Raw genomic sequence first — 15,215 nt, 5'->3', positions numbered from 1 at the left:
AGCAGATCATTAACAATTGCCTATGTACCGTGATACGGACTGGGCCTATAGCCTACATAAACATACGGTCAGTGTCCAATATGTCATAGGTTGACCCCACCACGAAAATGCCCTTTTCTGAAGAACACACCGATAAACCAAAAACTATTCACAGACTCCCTACATTTAATAATCAGAATTGAAATGAAGTCAAGTGCCACATTTGCCAGAAAGAAAAGTTTTGACATTGTTTCTTGGCAACTGCTCACAATTCTAGTCCCAAGTTAAATTGAAAAAATATATTGGATTGGTGTTCCAAGTGAAGACAAAACATCCTGTTATAGTCACTGCCTCTCTTCCATACTCAAACATGCAAAGCTTAAGCAAGGGTTTCGTTCAGGTAACGTGATCACAAAAGGCCTAGCTTGCGAACAGTGTGCAACGCCTCAGCATGTCATTCATCTGATATGAATAACGACACTAACCAGTCAACCCCTATTCATATGACGTTAAACCACTTAGGATAACAGAGCGTGAGAAACTATCTGACCGTGGCTGCTGTACTGTGCTACGCTGACCTCTCCTACCTTTTATACAGTAATATCACTTCCTATTTCATTTGAACTGCCACAAGGACGCACGGAAGAAGAATGGGATTCAACAGGACAGGACGCAACCTTTTGAAACTTTTGGTTACCAGGCAACAGGGCCTTAATACTTCAGAGGGTGGACTGAGCCAAACTGTGGAGAACTACAGGTCCGATCACCACGCCACACCGCCAATTAAAGTTAATCTGGAGAAATTAAAGTCTCCCTCATCTCCTTTGTTCTCAGTGTGGAGCGAGGCTGAGGGCTTTAACGGGGCAATAAAATAACACAGAACTTCCTCCAATATGCATTCCGATCCTTCTAGTGTAGCCACTTTTAAAGCTTGCCAAAACTGATATATAGATACCGATGCTACGATGTGAATGAAAATACAATTCAATTGGCTGTGGCTCATATTCAAAATGGGAAGCAGGCAGGCAGGTGACAGTTCCTTTGTTGAGAACATTAACTCTGCCACAAAAATGCTTAGGCCTCCACAAAAGGACAATAAAGTCCGCGTCGGAGGGGAAAAAGGGCCAACGGGTTCTTATTCTAGGTGTTGTTGATGGGGGGGGGGTAGATAAGCAGCGGTTGCGGAGCTGACACTTCCTCATCATGACGTTAGTCTTGTTATCTTGTTGGCAGGCGACAATGCTCGATTACAAAAAGTTATGACAATGAGGTTATAGCATAACATGCCTGGTTTAAAAATAAACTTGCTATGGGTTCTGCAATCCAGGCAAACAATGAACTGCCTCCCGCTGAAACCTTGTAGGAAGATCAAGGGCATCGAACCACACTGATTTCAACCAGTCACATAACTAAGCGAGTCAGAGAGCCTTGAATCAGAAGCAGATTGCTGGGATTTCAAAGGAGAGAGTAGGGTTGCAAAGTTACCCGTAATTGACCAAAATGACCGTAATCTTCAGTAATTTTGTTAGTTAACAGAAAATCTATGGCAATCTTTTGAAAAAGAAATCTACCATTTTGTAACTTAGCATCTGCACAGTTCAATTGTAAGATTTTCTGGGGAATTTGTTCAGTTCTATGGTTTGTTTAGACTTTGGTTTGAGCACTAGTCTCAGCACTATTCTGTTTACGTGGAATTGCCCCCAACTGAGCCCAAAAACTGCAAGCTGACAGTTTCAAACTTATTTCTGCAATTCACAGTGAAGAAGGGCGTTTGAAGCCACTGTGAAGTTCCATCCACAGTTTAAGCAGCTTGAGGGCAAATGGTGGGAGGACCAGGCCACACTGGTAGGCCCAACTTCACTAAATGTTTTTAGTGTTATTCATTAAGTTTTGCACCAGCCTGAAATCAAACTCATAATATTCGTCTAGGAATGGGCACGGTTATTTGAATACTCGAATATCCGAACAGATGTTAGTATTTGAATAATTGCGAGAGTATTCATTTTGCCATTTGATTTTTTTTTGTTGCCTACTTCAACAATGAAAAGGCTTTGTCGAAATTAAATTGTCGATGTGACATTGCTACACCGCGACATTTGAAATTCTTAATTCAATAAAACAACAAACTTTTGAATGTAGTTTTTATGACGTGCGCCCCATAAAAAAGCCACCGTAGCCTACACAGGTTACATGTGAATGTTGATATTGTCGGCCAATCAAAATGGCACCATGGGTAGCAAGCAACGTGGGAGATCTCTAATCAGCAGTGATGTTGTAGTAAAAATTAAAAAAAGTCGGTAAACTATAAACTCCAGTGGGCGATCAAGATAAGACGAACAGCCATCGATATAAACAAAAAAAAGTATGACATTTTTAATAATGTATCGTTTGCATTTTAATGTAGGTCTATACGGAAGATAGGCCATATGGAGATGCTCATATTGAAACATATCTTAGTTGTTTGGTATAGATTCTCTCAGGGGACCCCACATGGGAACGTTGGGGAAACATTGTACTAACCTCTCTCTGCTTGCTTCCTCTCGCTCTGTGTATTGCAGCATGCTTGCTTCCTCCTACATGTACACTACAGGACCAAAAATATGTGGACACCTGCTCGTCGACCATCTCATTCCAAAATCATGGGGATTAACACGGAGTTGGTCCCTCCTTTGCTGCTATAACAGCCTCCACTCTTCTGGGAAGGCTTTCCACTAGAAATTGGAACATTGCTGCGGGGACTTCTCCTGGCATCCGACAAACCCAGATTCATCCGTCGGACTGCCAGATGGTGAAGCGTGATTCATCACTCCAGAGAACGCGTTTCCACTGCTCCAGATTCCAATGGCGGAGAGCTTTACGCCACTCCAGCCGACGCTTGACATTGCGCATGGTGATCTTAGGCTTGGTGCGGCTGCTCGGCCATGGAAACCAATTTCATGAAGCTCCCGACAAACAGTTATTGTGCAGACGTTGCTTCCAGAGACAGTTTGGAACCGAGTGTTGCAACGGAGGACAGACAATTTTTACACGCTTCAGCACACGGCCGTCCTGTTCTGTGAGCTTGTGTTGCCTACCACTTCGCGGCTGAGCCATTGTTGCTTCTAGACGTTTCCACTTCACAATAACAGCACTTACAGTTGACCCGGGGCATCTCTAGCAGAGCAGAAATTTGATGAACTGACTTGTTGGAAAGGTGGCATCGTATGATGGTTCCACGTTGAAAGTCACTGAGCTCTTCAGTAAGGCCATTCTACTGCCAATGTTTGTCCACTGAGATTGTGTGGCTGTGTGCTTGATTTTATACACCTGTCAGAAACCGGTGTGGCTGAAATAACCAAATCCACTCCTTTGAAGGGTTGTTCACATACTTTTCTATGCAGTGTATTTCAGTCTGCCTCAGCATCACCAGTCTGCCACACCACTGTCTGTCTCACAAGTACTCTCTGTTAGCACATTTATGATGAGAACTCTTTTGCTCCTGCTGAGGTCAGGCTCCGTTTAACGCTACCTTCTTACGTCATCCTTCTAGCCAGGAAGCTAGCCAGTTAGCTGTTTGAGAGAGCGGTGAATGTCCTGCAAATACGGAGGGTGCAGGCGAACATAATGAGCAAACAACTGTTCATGATTCTACTCGTTCACAAAGAGGCAGGTGCGATTAGAACTCAGATCAAGAATATAAGCGTTCTGAGCTTTGGTCAATGCTGGGAACGCAAATTAACGCTAATTAACTAAATAAAAAGGTGATTAAACAGCGTTTACCCTCTACTACATCCCTGCTAATCAATGAAGTTAGATAAATGAGAAGAAATAGGCTGCAACAAAAAACCATCAAGTAGGCTGCTGGATTGCGCCACCTCAAAAAGCATAAGACTGCAGATTGTTCTGAAATTGTTTCTGTTGTTAGAAACAGATAAGATTAGCATTCCTGCAACATTATTTTGTTGAAATATAATTTGATCTCTGAGAAATGAAGCTAATTGATTGCACCCAAATTGGCCATTTTAATTTATATGATTCACATAATATTGAGTAAATATAGTACCCAACATCCGATTTGGACCAAACTTTCTTCTAACATTGAGTAATACATGAGGATTCCAAATAAGTGGTCAAAAGCCGTCCACGGATTGGCGTGGCGTCCCTGTGGGAGGGGGGGGTTCTTTGGATTACTAATGTATTACTCAAATCAGATGTTAAGTGCTATAATTATTTAATATAATATGAATAAATTAAAATGGCCAATTAGAGTGCAATCAATTAGCTTCATTTCTCAGAGAATGCTGAATTTACGTTAACTGTCATGGCTTGCTGAAATTACATGGAACAACCCTATTGGTTAATCTGAATGGAGTTGTAGACAAGGACGAGAAGTGCAGCAAAACAGTCTCAATTAGCCTAGGTAAGATAGCTAGCTAGCCATCTTAGCATCTTTACATCGATTTGATGCAGTCAAGACTGGCACAACTAGATGGCATGATAGATAACCTATGGCATCTACAAGTTTGTCAAACTAGCGCAAGTCTGTATGGCTACTCTCTCTCTCTACCATGTTAAACACATCGGCCCATGCCCATCCCCGCACTGCTGCAAGCAAGCAGAGTGGCACCTCTCTCCCAAGTTACGTAGGCTGCGCCCGCAAGCCAGTTCCTAAATATAAACTATTTTAATAGTGAAATATTTCAAATGCCCATCCCTACTTCCCTCCAAGAGCCGCATCATTAGCTCAGCCGCTCATAGATGGTCTCAGAGAGAGAAACACGCTGCAGATGTTAGCACTGGTTCTGCTGCTGTATAGCCTACATTGAAGGGGCTAATTCAATGAATCCAATAGTCTCACCATTTGTCAGTTCTTCTTAAAGTCCCAATGCAGTCAAAAACTAGATTGTGTGTTTTATATACATTTCTACACCACAAGGTTGGAATAATACTGTGAAATTATAATGCCCTTTTAGTGTAAGAGCTGTTTGAAGAGACTGCCTTAAATTTCAGCCAGTTTTGGCCTGCCTGGTGACATCACCAGACAGTAAATTACAAACTGAACTTCAAACTACAAAGTTCAGTTTCCCCACTCAGACCACTCCCAGACAGTCCTAGCAAAATTGTAGCTTGAGAAATTGCTCTTTGCTAAGAAGCTATTTTTGTTTCTTTTTGACTATTTTAATTGATTACGATCACAGTAAAACCCAGAAATTATTTGATATTGAGATGAAAACGGCTGCATTGGATCTTTAAGTTTCTACTCTTCTGCTTGTTATTTTGTCAGACTGTATGAAATCTTCGTGACAAATTCAGCCATACAGGCGGGGTGTAAAGGAGGTGCATGATCCGTTTCATTAATACTGCGCTATTCCTGGAGATGCCACGTTTCACAGACAGTCGCCAGACACTGCAGTGTACGGGCAATTCCGTGGGAAAGTCAACCTGAGCATCCACTAATAAGGTCCGTCATTTACGAATGGAACCCTGTTATAATTATCCTTAAGGTCTATATCAGAGGTGGGCAACTCCAGTCTTCGGGGGCCTGATTGGTGACACACTTTTGCCTCAGCCCCAACTAACACACCTGAATCCAATAATCCATTAATCATCATCTTCAATTTAGAAGGCAATTCGTTTAAATCAGCTGTGTTTGCTAGGGATGGGGAAAAAGTGACACCACTCCGGCCCCCAAGGACTGGAGTTCCTTATCCCTTGTCTAGGTTATATGTTGGAGTTATAGAGCAGGATGCCAAAACTCAAAAAATGCTTTTCGGACAATTTCATGGCTTTTAGAAAGGGCCCACAGAGATTGGTTTTCCACTCACAGCTGTTCACCAGTGTTAGATATGAACACTAAGGACTCTAGTCAAAACTGTGCCAGAGGAAGGCCCGCAGGATCATCAAGGACGCCACACACCCCAGCCACAATCTGTTCACTCCCGTACCAAATCGATAGACACAGATCTATCTACAAGCCATCAAACTGCTGAACACTTCAACTGGACTGACCACCTCCACTGCCTCTCCAAACCTTAGCACACAGAACCTAGACTCCTATTATGATGGCTAAATACTGCACAAGTTAAACACTTGCTCCTAATCCCCCCCTTCTACAAAACACGGAAATATTGGACTATAAATTGTGCCTTCCTGTATTATACTAAAATGATTATTATATTCTATCGAGCCATTTACTTTGTTCGTATTCTTATATTTTCTTATTGTTGTTGCATTATTGAGAAGGAACCTGCAAGCAAGCATTTCACTGGACAGTGTATACCATGTGTATCCCGTACATCCAACTAATAACAGATGATACGTGAAACTTTAAAAAATGATTTGTTAAGCAATACAGACCAAATTGAAGTGTCTTGACTCTTGTTTGCATGTTCTACAGTCCTGTAAAGGTAGACGGTGACTGGGACAGGCAATGTAGCATCCCAAATGAAAACAAATTCCAAATGACAACAAATGTGTTATGATAGATTTGGATCAAGACATCTTTAAGATTTGAATGTCTAACATCCATAAATGCAATTTTTGCGCTCTAAAGTAATAATGGAAATGACTATCTTTTCAAATGTATTGTTTTTGTGTTCAGCCAACCCTTTCCTTTTTATTTCACCTTTATTTACCCAGGTAGGCCAGTTGAGAACAACTCATTTACAACTGTAACCTGGCCAAGATAAAACACAGCAGTGCGACAAAAACAACACAGAGTTACACATAAACAAACGTACAGTCAATAACACAAAATAAACAAAAAATAGAAAGATCTATATACAGTGTGTGCAAATGTAGAAGAGTAGGGAGGTAGGCAATAAATAGGCCATGGAGGTGAAAATAATTACAATTTAGCATTAATACTGGAGTGATATATGTGCAGATGATGATGTGCAAGTAGAGATACTGGGGTGCAAAAGAGCAAGAGGTTAAGTAATAATATGGGGATGAGGTAGTTGGGTGTGCTATTTATAGATTGGCGCTGTACAGGTACAGTGATCGGTAAGCTGCTCTGACAGCTGATGTTTAAAGTTAGAGAGGGAGATATAAAACTTCAGCTTCAGAGATTTTTGCAATTCATTCCAGTCATTGGCTGCAGAGAACTGGCAGGAAAGGCGGCCAAAGGAAGTGTTGGCATTGGGGATGACCAGTGCAATATACCTGCTGGAGCGCGTGCTACGGGTGGGTGCTGCTATGGTGACCAGTGAGCTGAGATAAGGCGGGGCTTTACCTAGCAAAGACTTACAGATGGCCTGGAGCCAGTGGGTTTGGCGACAGATATGTAGTGAGGGCCAGCCAACGAGAGCATAGAGGTCGCAGTGGTGGGTAGTATATGGGGCTTTGGTGACAAAATGGATGGCACTGTGATAGCAAACTGTATGTAGGCTAAGTAGAGTGTTGGGGGCTATTTTGTAAATGACATCGCCGAAGTCAAGGATCGGTAGGATAGTCAGTTTTAAGAGGGTATGTTTGGCAGCATGAGTGAAGGAGGCTTTGTTTGCAAAATAGGAAGCCGATTCTAGAATTTATTTTGGATTGGAGATGCTTAATGTGAGTCTGGAAGGAGAGTTTACAGTCTAACCAGACACCTCGGTATTTGTAGTTGTCCACATATTCTAGGTCAGAACTGTCCAGACTAGTGATGCTAGTCGGGCGGGAGGGTGCGGGTAGCAATCGGTTGAAGAGCATGCACTTAGTTTTACTTGCATTTAAGAGCAGTTGGAGGCCACGGAAGGAGTGTTGTATGGCGTTGAAGCTCGTTTGGAGGTTTGTTAGCACAGTGTCCAAAGAAGGGCCAGATGTATACAGAATGGTGCCGTCTGAGTAGAGGTGGATCAGAGAATCACCAGCAGCAAGAGCGACATCATTGATATGCATTTATATATTTAGCTCCTTTGCACCACATTATTTTTATTTCTACTTTGCACATTCTTCCACTGCAAATCTATCATTCCAGTGTTTTACTTGCTATATTGTATTTACTTCGCCACCATGGCCTTTTTTTTTGCCTTTACCTCCCTTATCTCACCTCATATAGACTTTTTTTCTACTATATTATTGATTGTATGTTTGTTTTACTCCATGAGTAACTCTGTGTTGTTGTATGTGTCGAACTGCTTTGCTTTATCTTGGCCAGGTCGCAATTGTAAATGAGAACTTGTTCTCAACTTGCCTACCTGGTTAAATAAAGGTGAAATAAATAAAAAATATACACAGAGAAAAGAGTCGGCCCGAGAATTGAACCCTGTGGCACCCCCATAGAGACTGCCAGAGGTCCGGACAACAGGCCCTCCGATTTCACACACTGAACTCTGTCTGAGAAGTAGTTGGTGAACCAGGTGAGGCAGTCATTTGAGAAGCCAAGGCTATTGAGTCTGCCGATAACAATGTGGTGATTGACAGAGTCGAAAGCCTTGGCCAGGTCGATGAAGATGGCTGCACAGTATTTTCTTTTATCGATGGTCGTTAGGATATCGTTTAGGACCTTGAGCCTGGCTGAGGTGCACCCGTGACCAGCTCGGAAACTAGATTGCATAGTGGAGAAGGTGTGGTGGGATTCGAAATGTTCCGTGATCTGTTAATTAACTTGGCTTTTGAAGATTTTAGAAAGGCAGGGCAGGATGGATATAGGTCTTTAACAGTTTGGGTCTAAGGTGTCTCCCCCTTTGAAGAGGGGGATGACCGCAGCAGCTTTCCAATCTTTGGGGATTTCAGACGACACAAAAGAGAGGTTGAATAGGCTAGTAATAGGGGTTGCAACAATTTCGGCTGATCATTTTTAGAAAGAGAGGGTCCAGCTGATTTGTAGTGATCCAGATTTTGCAGCTCTTTCAGAACATCAGCTGATTGGGTTTGGGCAAGTTGCTGCAGGGGGTGCTGAGGTGTTGGCCGGGGTAGGGGTAGCCACGTGGAAAGCATGGCCAGCTGTGGAAAAATGCTTATTGAAATGATTGATTATTGTAGATTTATCGGTGGTTTTCTATCCTCAGTGCAGTGGGCAGCTGGGAGGGGGTGCTCTTATTCACCATGGACTTTACAGTTACCCAAAACCTTTTGGAATTAGTGCTACAGGAAGCAATATAGCTAGCCTTAGCTTTCCTAACTGACTGAGTATATTGGTTCCTGACTTCCCTGAAGAGTTACATATTGCTGGGGCTATTCGATGCTAATGCAGAACGCCACAGGATGGTTTTGTGCTGGTCAAGGGCAGTCAAGTCTGGGGTGAACCAAGGGCTATATCTGTTCTTAGTTCTACATTTTTTGAATGGGGCATGCTTATTTAAGATGGAGAGGGAAGCACTTTTGAAGAGCAACCGGACATCCTCTACTGACGAGATGAAGTCAATATCCTGCCAGGATACCCGGGCCAGGTCGGTTAGAAAGACCAGCTCTCTGAAGTGTTTTAGGGAGTGTTTGACAGTGATGAGGGGTGGTCGTTTGACAGCGGACCATTACGCACGCAGGCAATGAGGCAGTGATCGCTGAGATCCTGGTTGAAGCAGAGGTGTATTTAGAGGGCAAGCTGGTCAGGATATCTAAGAGGGTGCCCATGGTTACGGATTTAGGGTTGTACCTGGTAGGTCCCTTGATAATTTGTGTGAGATTGAGGGCATCTAGCTTAGATTGTAGGACGGCCGGGGTGTTAAGCATGTCCCAGTTTAGGTCACCTGACAGTACAAACTCTGAAGATAGATGGGGGGGGCGATCCATTCACATATGTTGTCCAGGGCACAGCTGGGGGCTGAAAGACGTCTATAACAAGCGGCAACGGTGAGACTTGTTTCTGGAAAGGTGGATTTTTAAAAGTAGAAGCACGAATTGTTTGGGCACAGACCTGGATAGTATGACAGAACTCTGCAGGCTAAATCCGCCCACTTTGGCAGTTCTATCTTGTCGGAAATGTTATAGTTGGGGATGGAAATTTCAGGATTTTTGGTGGCCTTCCTAAGCCAGGTTTCAGACACGGCTAGGACATCCGGGTTGGCGGAGTGTGCTAAAGCAGTGAATAAAACAAACATAGGGGGGAGGCTTCTAATGTTAACATGCATGAAAATGGCTCTCCATATTTTGACCTAAGACTTACAAACTCAGACTTCCACTAATATGTTCAGTCTCCCAAAAAGCATTTGCATTTCATGTACCAACCATAATGCATATTTTGTTTATCCATTCTGTGAGACATTAACGCTATGATTTTGCGTGCAAATGTAACATCCAAAACCCTGGAATCGCCCATAATGCATCAGGGAGCTGCTGTGTGTGTTGTCAGACTAAAGTGATCAGAGCACAACAAACAGAGAATCTCCCATGAGATTAGAAGGAAAGGAATTGAGCGTGAAGCTGTGATATAGAAAAATCTATGGGATTCTTCTCAGCCCTTTTAAAACACAGAAATACTGTAGAGAAAACAGCTGCTTGCAGCTTGTCAGCGGTAAATGAATGGGATAGGGGTGTGTGAGACTGGTCAAGGAGGTGTCTCGTACCTGGCTATCTGAGTGAAAAGATTAGAGTCAAGGGCACAACTGACATGCTCAGTTCCAATAGAAAGGTAAGATAATTCAGATATATTGATCAACATTTTAAAAGAAAGCCTACTTAGAAAGCCCAGCAAAGGTTAGATGTAGTATAACCAGATTCTAGCCAGGAAACAAAAGACAGAAATAGTAGGCTACCGTTACTGTAGAGGTATTTCCCCAAGAGCAGTAGCGAGTCTTTCACTCCCTTACACATGGTAAGGTCTGAAGAAAAACAAACAAAGCCAGGGAGAGTTACACCTGGCAGCCTGCTGCCTAGCACTGACTGACTCACCTCAGTCTAGAGTGGAGGCCCACAGGCCAACATAAAGGAGCAGTCATTTAAAATGTGGAGACAGCATTACTTCTCTGAGAGCTAGGCCTACACTGGCATGACATCATAAATGTGTTGTGGACTCCTAGTGGGATGACTAATACAAACATGACAATCAAGGCCTTGTTTATATCTAGATGAAAACATGTTGTCCTAAAGAGATTATATTACAGACCCTCAATCAGAATCTCCAAAGCAAGTGAAGACTGGCCATTAACAAGTTAATTTGATTATTTTAGGCTCACTCCTTTTACCTAAACATTTGAGTTCAAAGGAGAATGCAATTCCTGTCATATAGGCCAGGGCTTCAAACTGGGGTCTGCAGCAGGTCCGCGATTTTTGTTGGGATATTTTTACGAATATCGCTAGCTGCAACAGAATACGATTGTGAGTAACATTTTTATGTCTCTGCCTCCAGTATGTGTGTCCAGTATATAGACAGTTAAGAGGTAGTTTCATAAGCCATTGCTAACTAGCGTCAGCTCAATGACTGGAAGTCTACAGGAACAGTTAGCATGCTAGCTGTTCCTGTTCATCCGACTCTGGGGAAGTATTGGCTTCATTGTCAAAATCTCAAACTAAAATTATAGTCATTGGAGCTAATTGCAGGGTATTTCTGTATTGAAAATTATTAGACTGACCTTCTAAGGTGTAATTTTCAGAATGGAAACACAGTTTCAGTGTCAACTTAAACGAACAAAACCAGACAGAAAACATGCAAAAATTGCAGTTTTTTTTATAATACCATCTGAGAACTAACAATCAAATAAAAGCTAGATAGTCAGGGATAATAATATATATATATATATTTTTTTAACCGGGCATTCAGGGCACATGCACATTGATTTTGTAATACTATTTGAGCAGTGGAACACAGAATTAGCCATGGCAAAATGCGTAAAAGTGCAGGAAATCAGTTTTAAATATGTAAAATTGTCTCTCAGCTCCATACCAAACTGTGTAGAATTGCTGGAAATTAACTTAACTGCAAAATTCTCTCTCAGCTCAATGGATATTACCTATACCATAACCCCACCCATGGGGCACTCTTTTCACAACGTTGACATCAGCAAACCACTCCCCCACACAACGCCATCTGCCTGGTACAGTTGAAACCGGGTTTCATCTGTGTAGAGCACTCTTCTCCAGCATGCCAGTGGCCATCGAAGGCAAGCATTTGTCCACTGAAGTCAGTTATGACACCGAACTGCAGTCAGGTCAAGACCCTGTTGAAGATGACGAGCACGTAGATGAGCTTCCCTGAGACGGTTTCTGACAGTTTGTGCAGAAAATCTTCAGTTGGGCAAGCCCAGTTTCATCAGCTGTCCGGGTAGCTGGTCTCAGACGATCCCGCAGGTGAAGAAGCCTGATGTGGAGGTCCTGAGCTGGCGTGGTTACACATGGTTTGTGGTTGTGAGGCCGGTTAGATGCACTGCCAAATTCTCTAAAACAACGTTTGAGGCGATGGCTTATGGTAGAGAATTGAACCTTCAATTCTCTGGTAACAACTCTGGTGGACATTCCTGCAGTCAGCATGCCTATTGCACGCTCCCTCAAAACTTGAGATATCTGTAGCATTACGTTGTGACACAACTGCACATTTTTGAGTGGCCTTTTATTGTCTCCAGCACAAGGTGCACCTGTGTAATGATCATGCTGTTTAATCAGATTCTTGATAGGCAACACCTGTCAGGTGGACGGATTATCTTGGCAAAGGAGAAGTGTTCACCAACAGGGATGTAAACAAATTTGCACAGAAAATAAAAATAAGCTTTTTGTGTGTATGTAACTTTGATCTTTTATTTCAGCTCATGAAACATGGAATCACTTTACATGTTGCGTTTATATTTTTGTTCAGTATAATTTGCCACATGAAGTAGAGGACCATAATAGCGTTCATGTCAGTAGTTAAACCCGGAAGAGAAGTACTCTGCCATCAATCACAACGTTTTGGATGCAGTGGCAAATAAACATCCTCATTTTGTGAATCATTAAATATATGTTTAAAAATGTGATCTTGACAGACACAAAACAATGCACGTCCCATTATTGAATGTAAACTCATTATTTGACAACTGACAATATAGCCATGCTACCGATCAAGCCTAACGTCACACCGTGGCACAACATTCATGCAGCCGTCACAACTGAATATAATTCATCTGATACATGTCACGTCGCATCACTCGATGCACTTGATGACAACATCAGCAATTGCATCAAAATGTATCATCAGTGGTGAGGTGGCAAATTATCACAACACCACATAACACACAGAGTGAAACTGCGTGAAAACTATAGAGAGATTGCTAGCTAAAGTTAGCTAGACAGGCATATATATCTACCTCTTTGACTGGGGGGAATTTCTTCTTGCATTCCATGGACAGGGACCGCAGATCCGTCTGCATGTTCTCGAGTAATTTCTTCACCGCTTCGGGGGTACTGGTCGACATTTTGGATGATGTATTCGATCTAAATATCAAAAGCTTTAAATAATAAGGAATGCAAATGCAGTCCTATGATACTGGTCCCCGGCCTACTTATTCAGCTCATTCGAAAAAATAAAAACGCTGTGGACCTCCGCACAAGCGTCCATTGAACAATATTCCAGTGTTCTGCCTTGTCCTATCCGTCTGTATGTATAATCGAAGCGATGACACGGCATAAATTTATCTTCAACAAAAAGCCTAGACGTTAGTGTGATAGATTATCATCATTAGCACAATTCTAGCTACTAGTGCCATTTATATGGTTAATATGTCTCCGTTTCAGCCTTGGGTTTCACGGCTCCAGCCGTCACCATTGCAAGCACCGTTTCGATCCCACAATGCTTTGGTAGACATTGACACGTCACTTGTACTTCCGTAAACATGACCGGCTTCCAGCAAAATGATTACAGTGTCCCCTAGTGGAGTATTGTAAACAAATTGATGGGACGTCCAACTCTGAAGTCACCACATTGAAGTTTAAATGTAAAATGGTAAGGTTAGGATTAATGTTAAGGTACATTTTATGGTTATGGTTAGGGTTTAGGTATATGGACGTCCCAAGGATTCCGGGGAGCACTAACCTTTCTGTAGAGCAATGTACAGGTAACTGCCAAAATAATGGGAACACTTGAGTAAATGAGGGAAACAAATTATGTTGAAAGCAGGTGCTTCCACACAGGCGTGGTTCATTAGTTAATTAAGCAATTAACATCCATCACACTTAGGGTCATGTATAAAAACGCTGGTCTGGCCATTATTTTGGCTACCATGGCTATGCCACAATACGATGACAACGCCCCCATCCGCATGGCCTGAGTGCTCACTGAAAGGTTTGATGAGCATGACAATTAGGTAAACCATATGCCATGGCTGTCTCAGTCATTGGATCTCAAACCAACTGAACACTTAAGGTGATGTTCTGGGGAGGTGCCTGAGACGGTATTTTCCATCAGCATCAACAAAACACCAAATAATGGAATTTCTCGTGGAAGAATGGTGTCACATCCCTCCAGTAGACTTCCAGACACTTGTAGAATCTATGCCAAGGTGCATTGAAGCTGTTCTAGCTCGTGGTGGGTCAATGCCCTATTAGGACAGTTTATGTTGGTGTTTCTGTTAATTTGGCAGTTAGCCTAGTGGTTAGAGTGTTGGGCCAATAACTGAATGGTTGCTAGTTTGAATACTTGAGCAGACAAGGTATAAAATCTGTTGCTGTGCCTTGAGCAATCTACTTAATCCTAATTTGCTCCAGGGGTACCATAATGCAATGGTTGACCCTGTAAAAACAACACATTTCATTGCACCTATCTGGTGTATACCGAGTGGGGCTACCGACGTTAAGGCGAATCTGAAGATGGTGCTGGCTAAAGCTAAAACTGGTGAGTATAGAGATATTGTTATCCACGTCGGCACCAACGATGTTAGGATGAAACAGTCAGAGGTCACCAAGCGCAACATAGCTTCAGCGTGTAAATCAGCTAGAAAGACGTGTCGGCAACGACTAATTGTCTCTGGCCCCCTCCCAGTTAGGGGGAGTGATGAGCTCTACAGCAGTCTCACAACTCAATCGCTGGTTAAACTGTTTTCTGTCCCTCCCAAAAGATAGAATTTGTAGATAATTGGCCCTCTTTCTGGGACTCACCCACAAACAGGACCAGGCATGGCCTGTTGAGGAGTGACGGACTCCATCCTAGCTGGAGGGGTGCTCTCATCTTATCTACGAACATAGACAGGGCTCTAACTCTCCTAGCTCCACAATGAAATAGGGTGCAGGCCAGGCAGCAGGCTGTTAGCCATTCTGCCAGCTTAGTGGAGTCTGCCACTAGCACAGTCAGTGCCTAGAGCTAGGTTGGGCAAAACTAAACATGGCGGTGTTCGCCTTAGCAATCTCACTAGAATAAAGACCTCCTCCATTCC

General features: G+C 42.8%; 1 protein-coding gene across 2 annotated transcripts in view; it reads right to left on the bottom strand.

The window, feature by feature from the left end:
• The window catches only part of LOC139530185 (protein MON2 homolog), a 57,902-nt gene extending 44,253 nt beyond the window's left edge, over positions 1 to 13,649 (bottom strand). The window contains exon 1 of one of the 2 annotated variants that reach the window (XM_071326357.1): positions 13,155 to 13,649. In XM_071326357.1, the coding sequence (XP_071182458.1) occupies positions 13,155 to 13,262 (108 nt within the window). In that variant the 5' untranslated portion in view covers positions 13,263 to 13,649. The remainder of the gene's footprint in view (positions 1 to 13,154) is intronic. The other variant, XM_071326358.1, reaches the window with a different exon arrangement.
• Between the last annotated feature and the right edge of the window lie 1,566 nt (positions 13,650 to 15,215).

Source organism: Salvelinus alpinus, chromosome 9 (assembly GCF_045679555.1).
Source record: "Salvelinus alpinus chromosome 9, SLU_Salpinus.1, whole genome shotgun sequence".
Taxonomy (NCBI): Eukaryota; Metazoa; Chordata; class Actinopteri; order Salmoniformes; family Salmonidae; genus Salvelinus; species Salvelinus alpinus.
The sequence above is the reverse complement of the archived record's forward strand: the minus strand, read 5'-3'. Positions and strand labels throughout refer to the sequence as shown.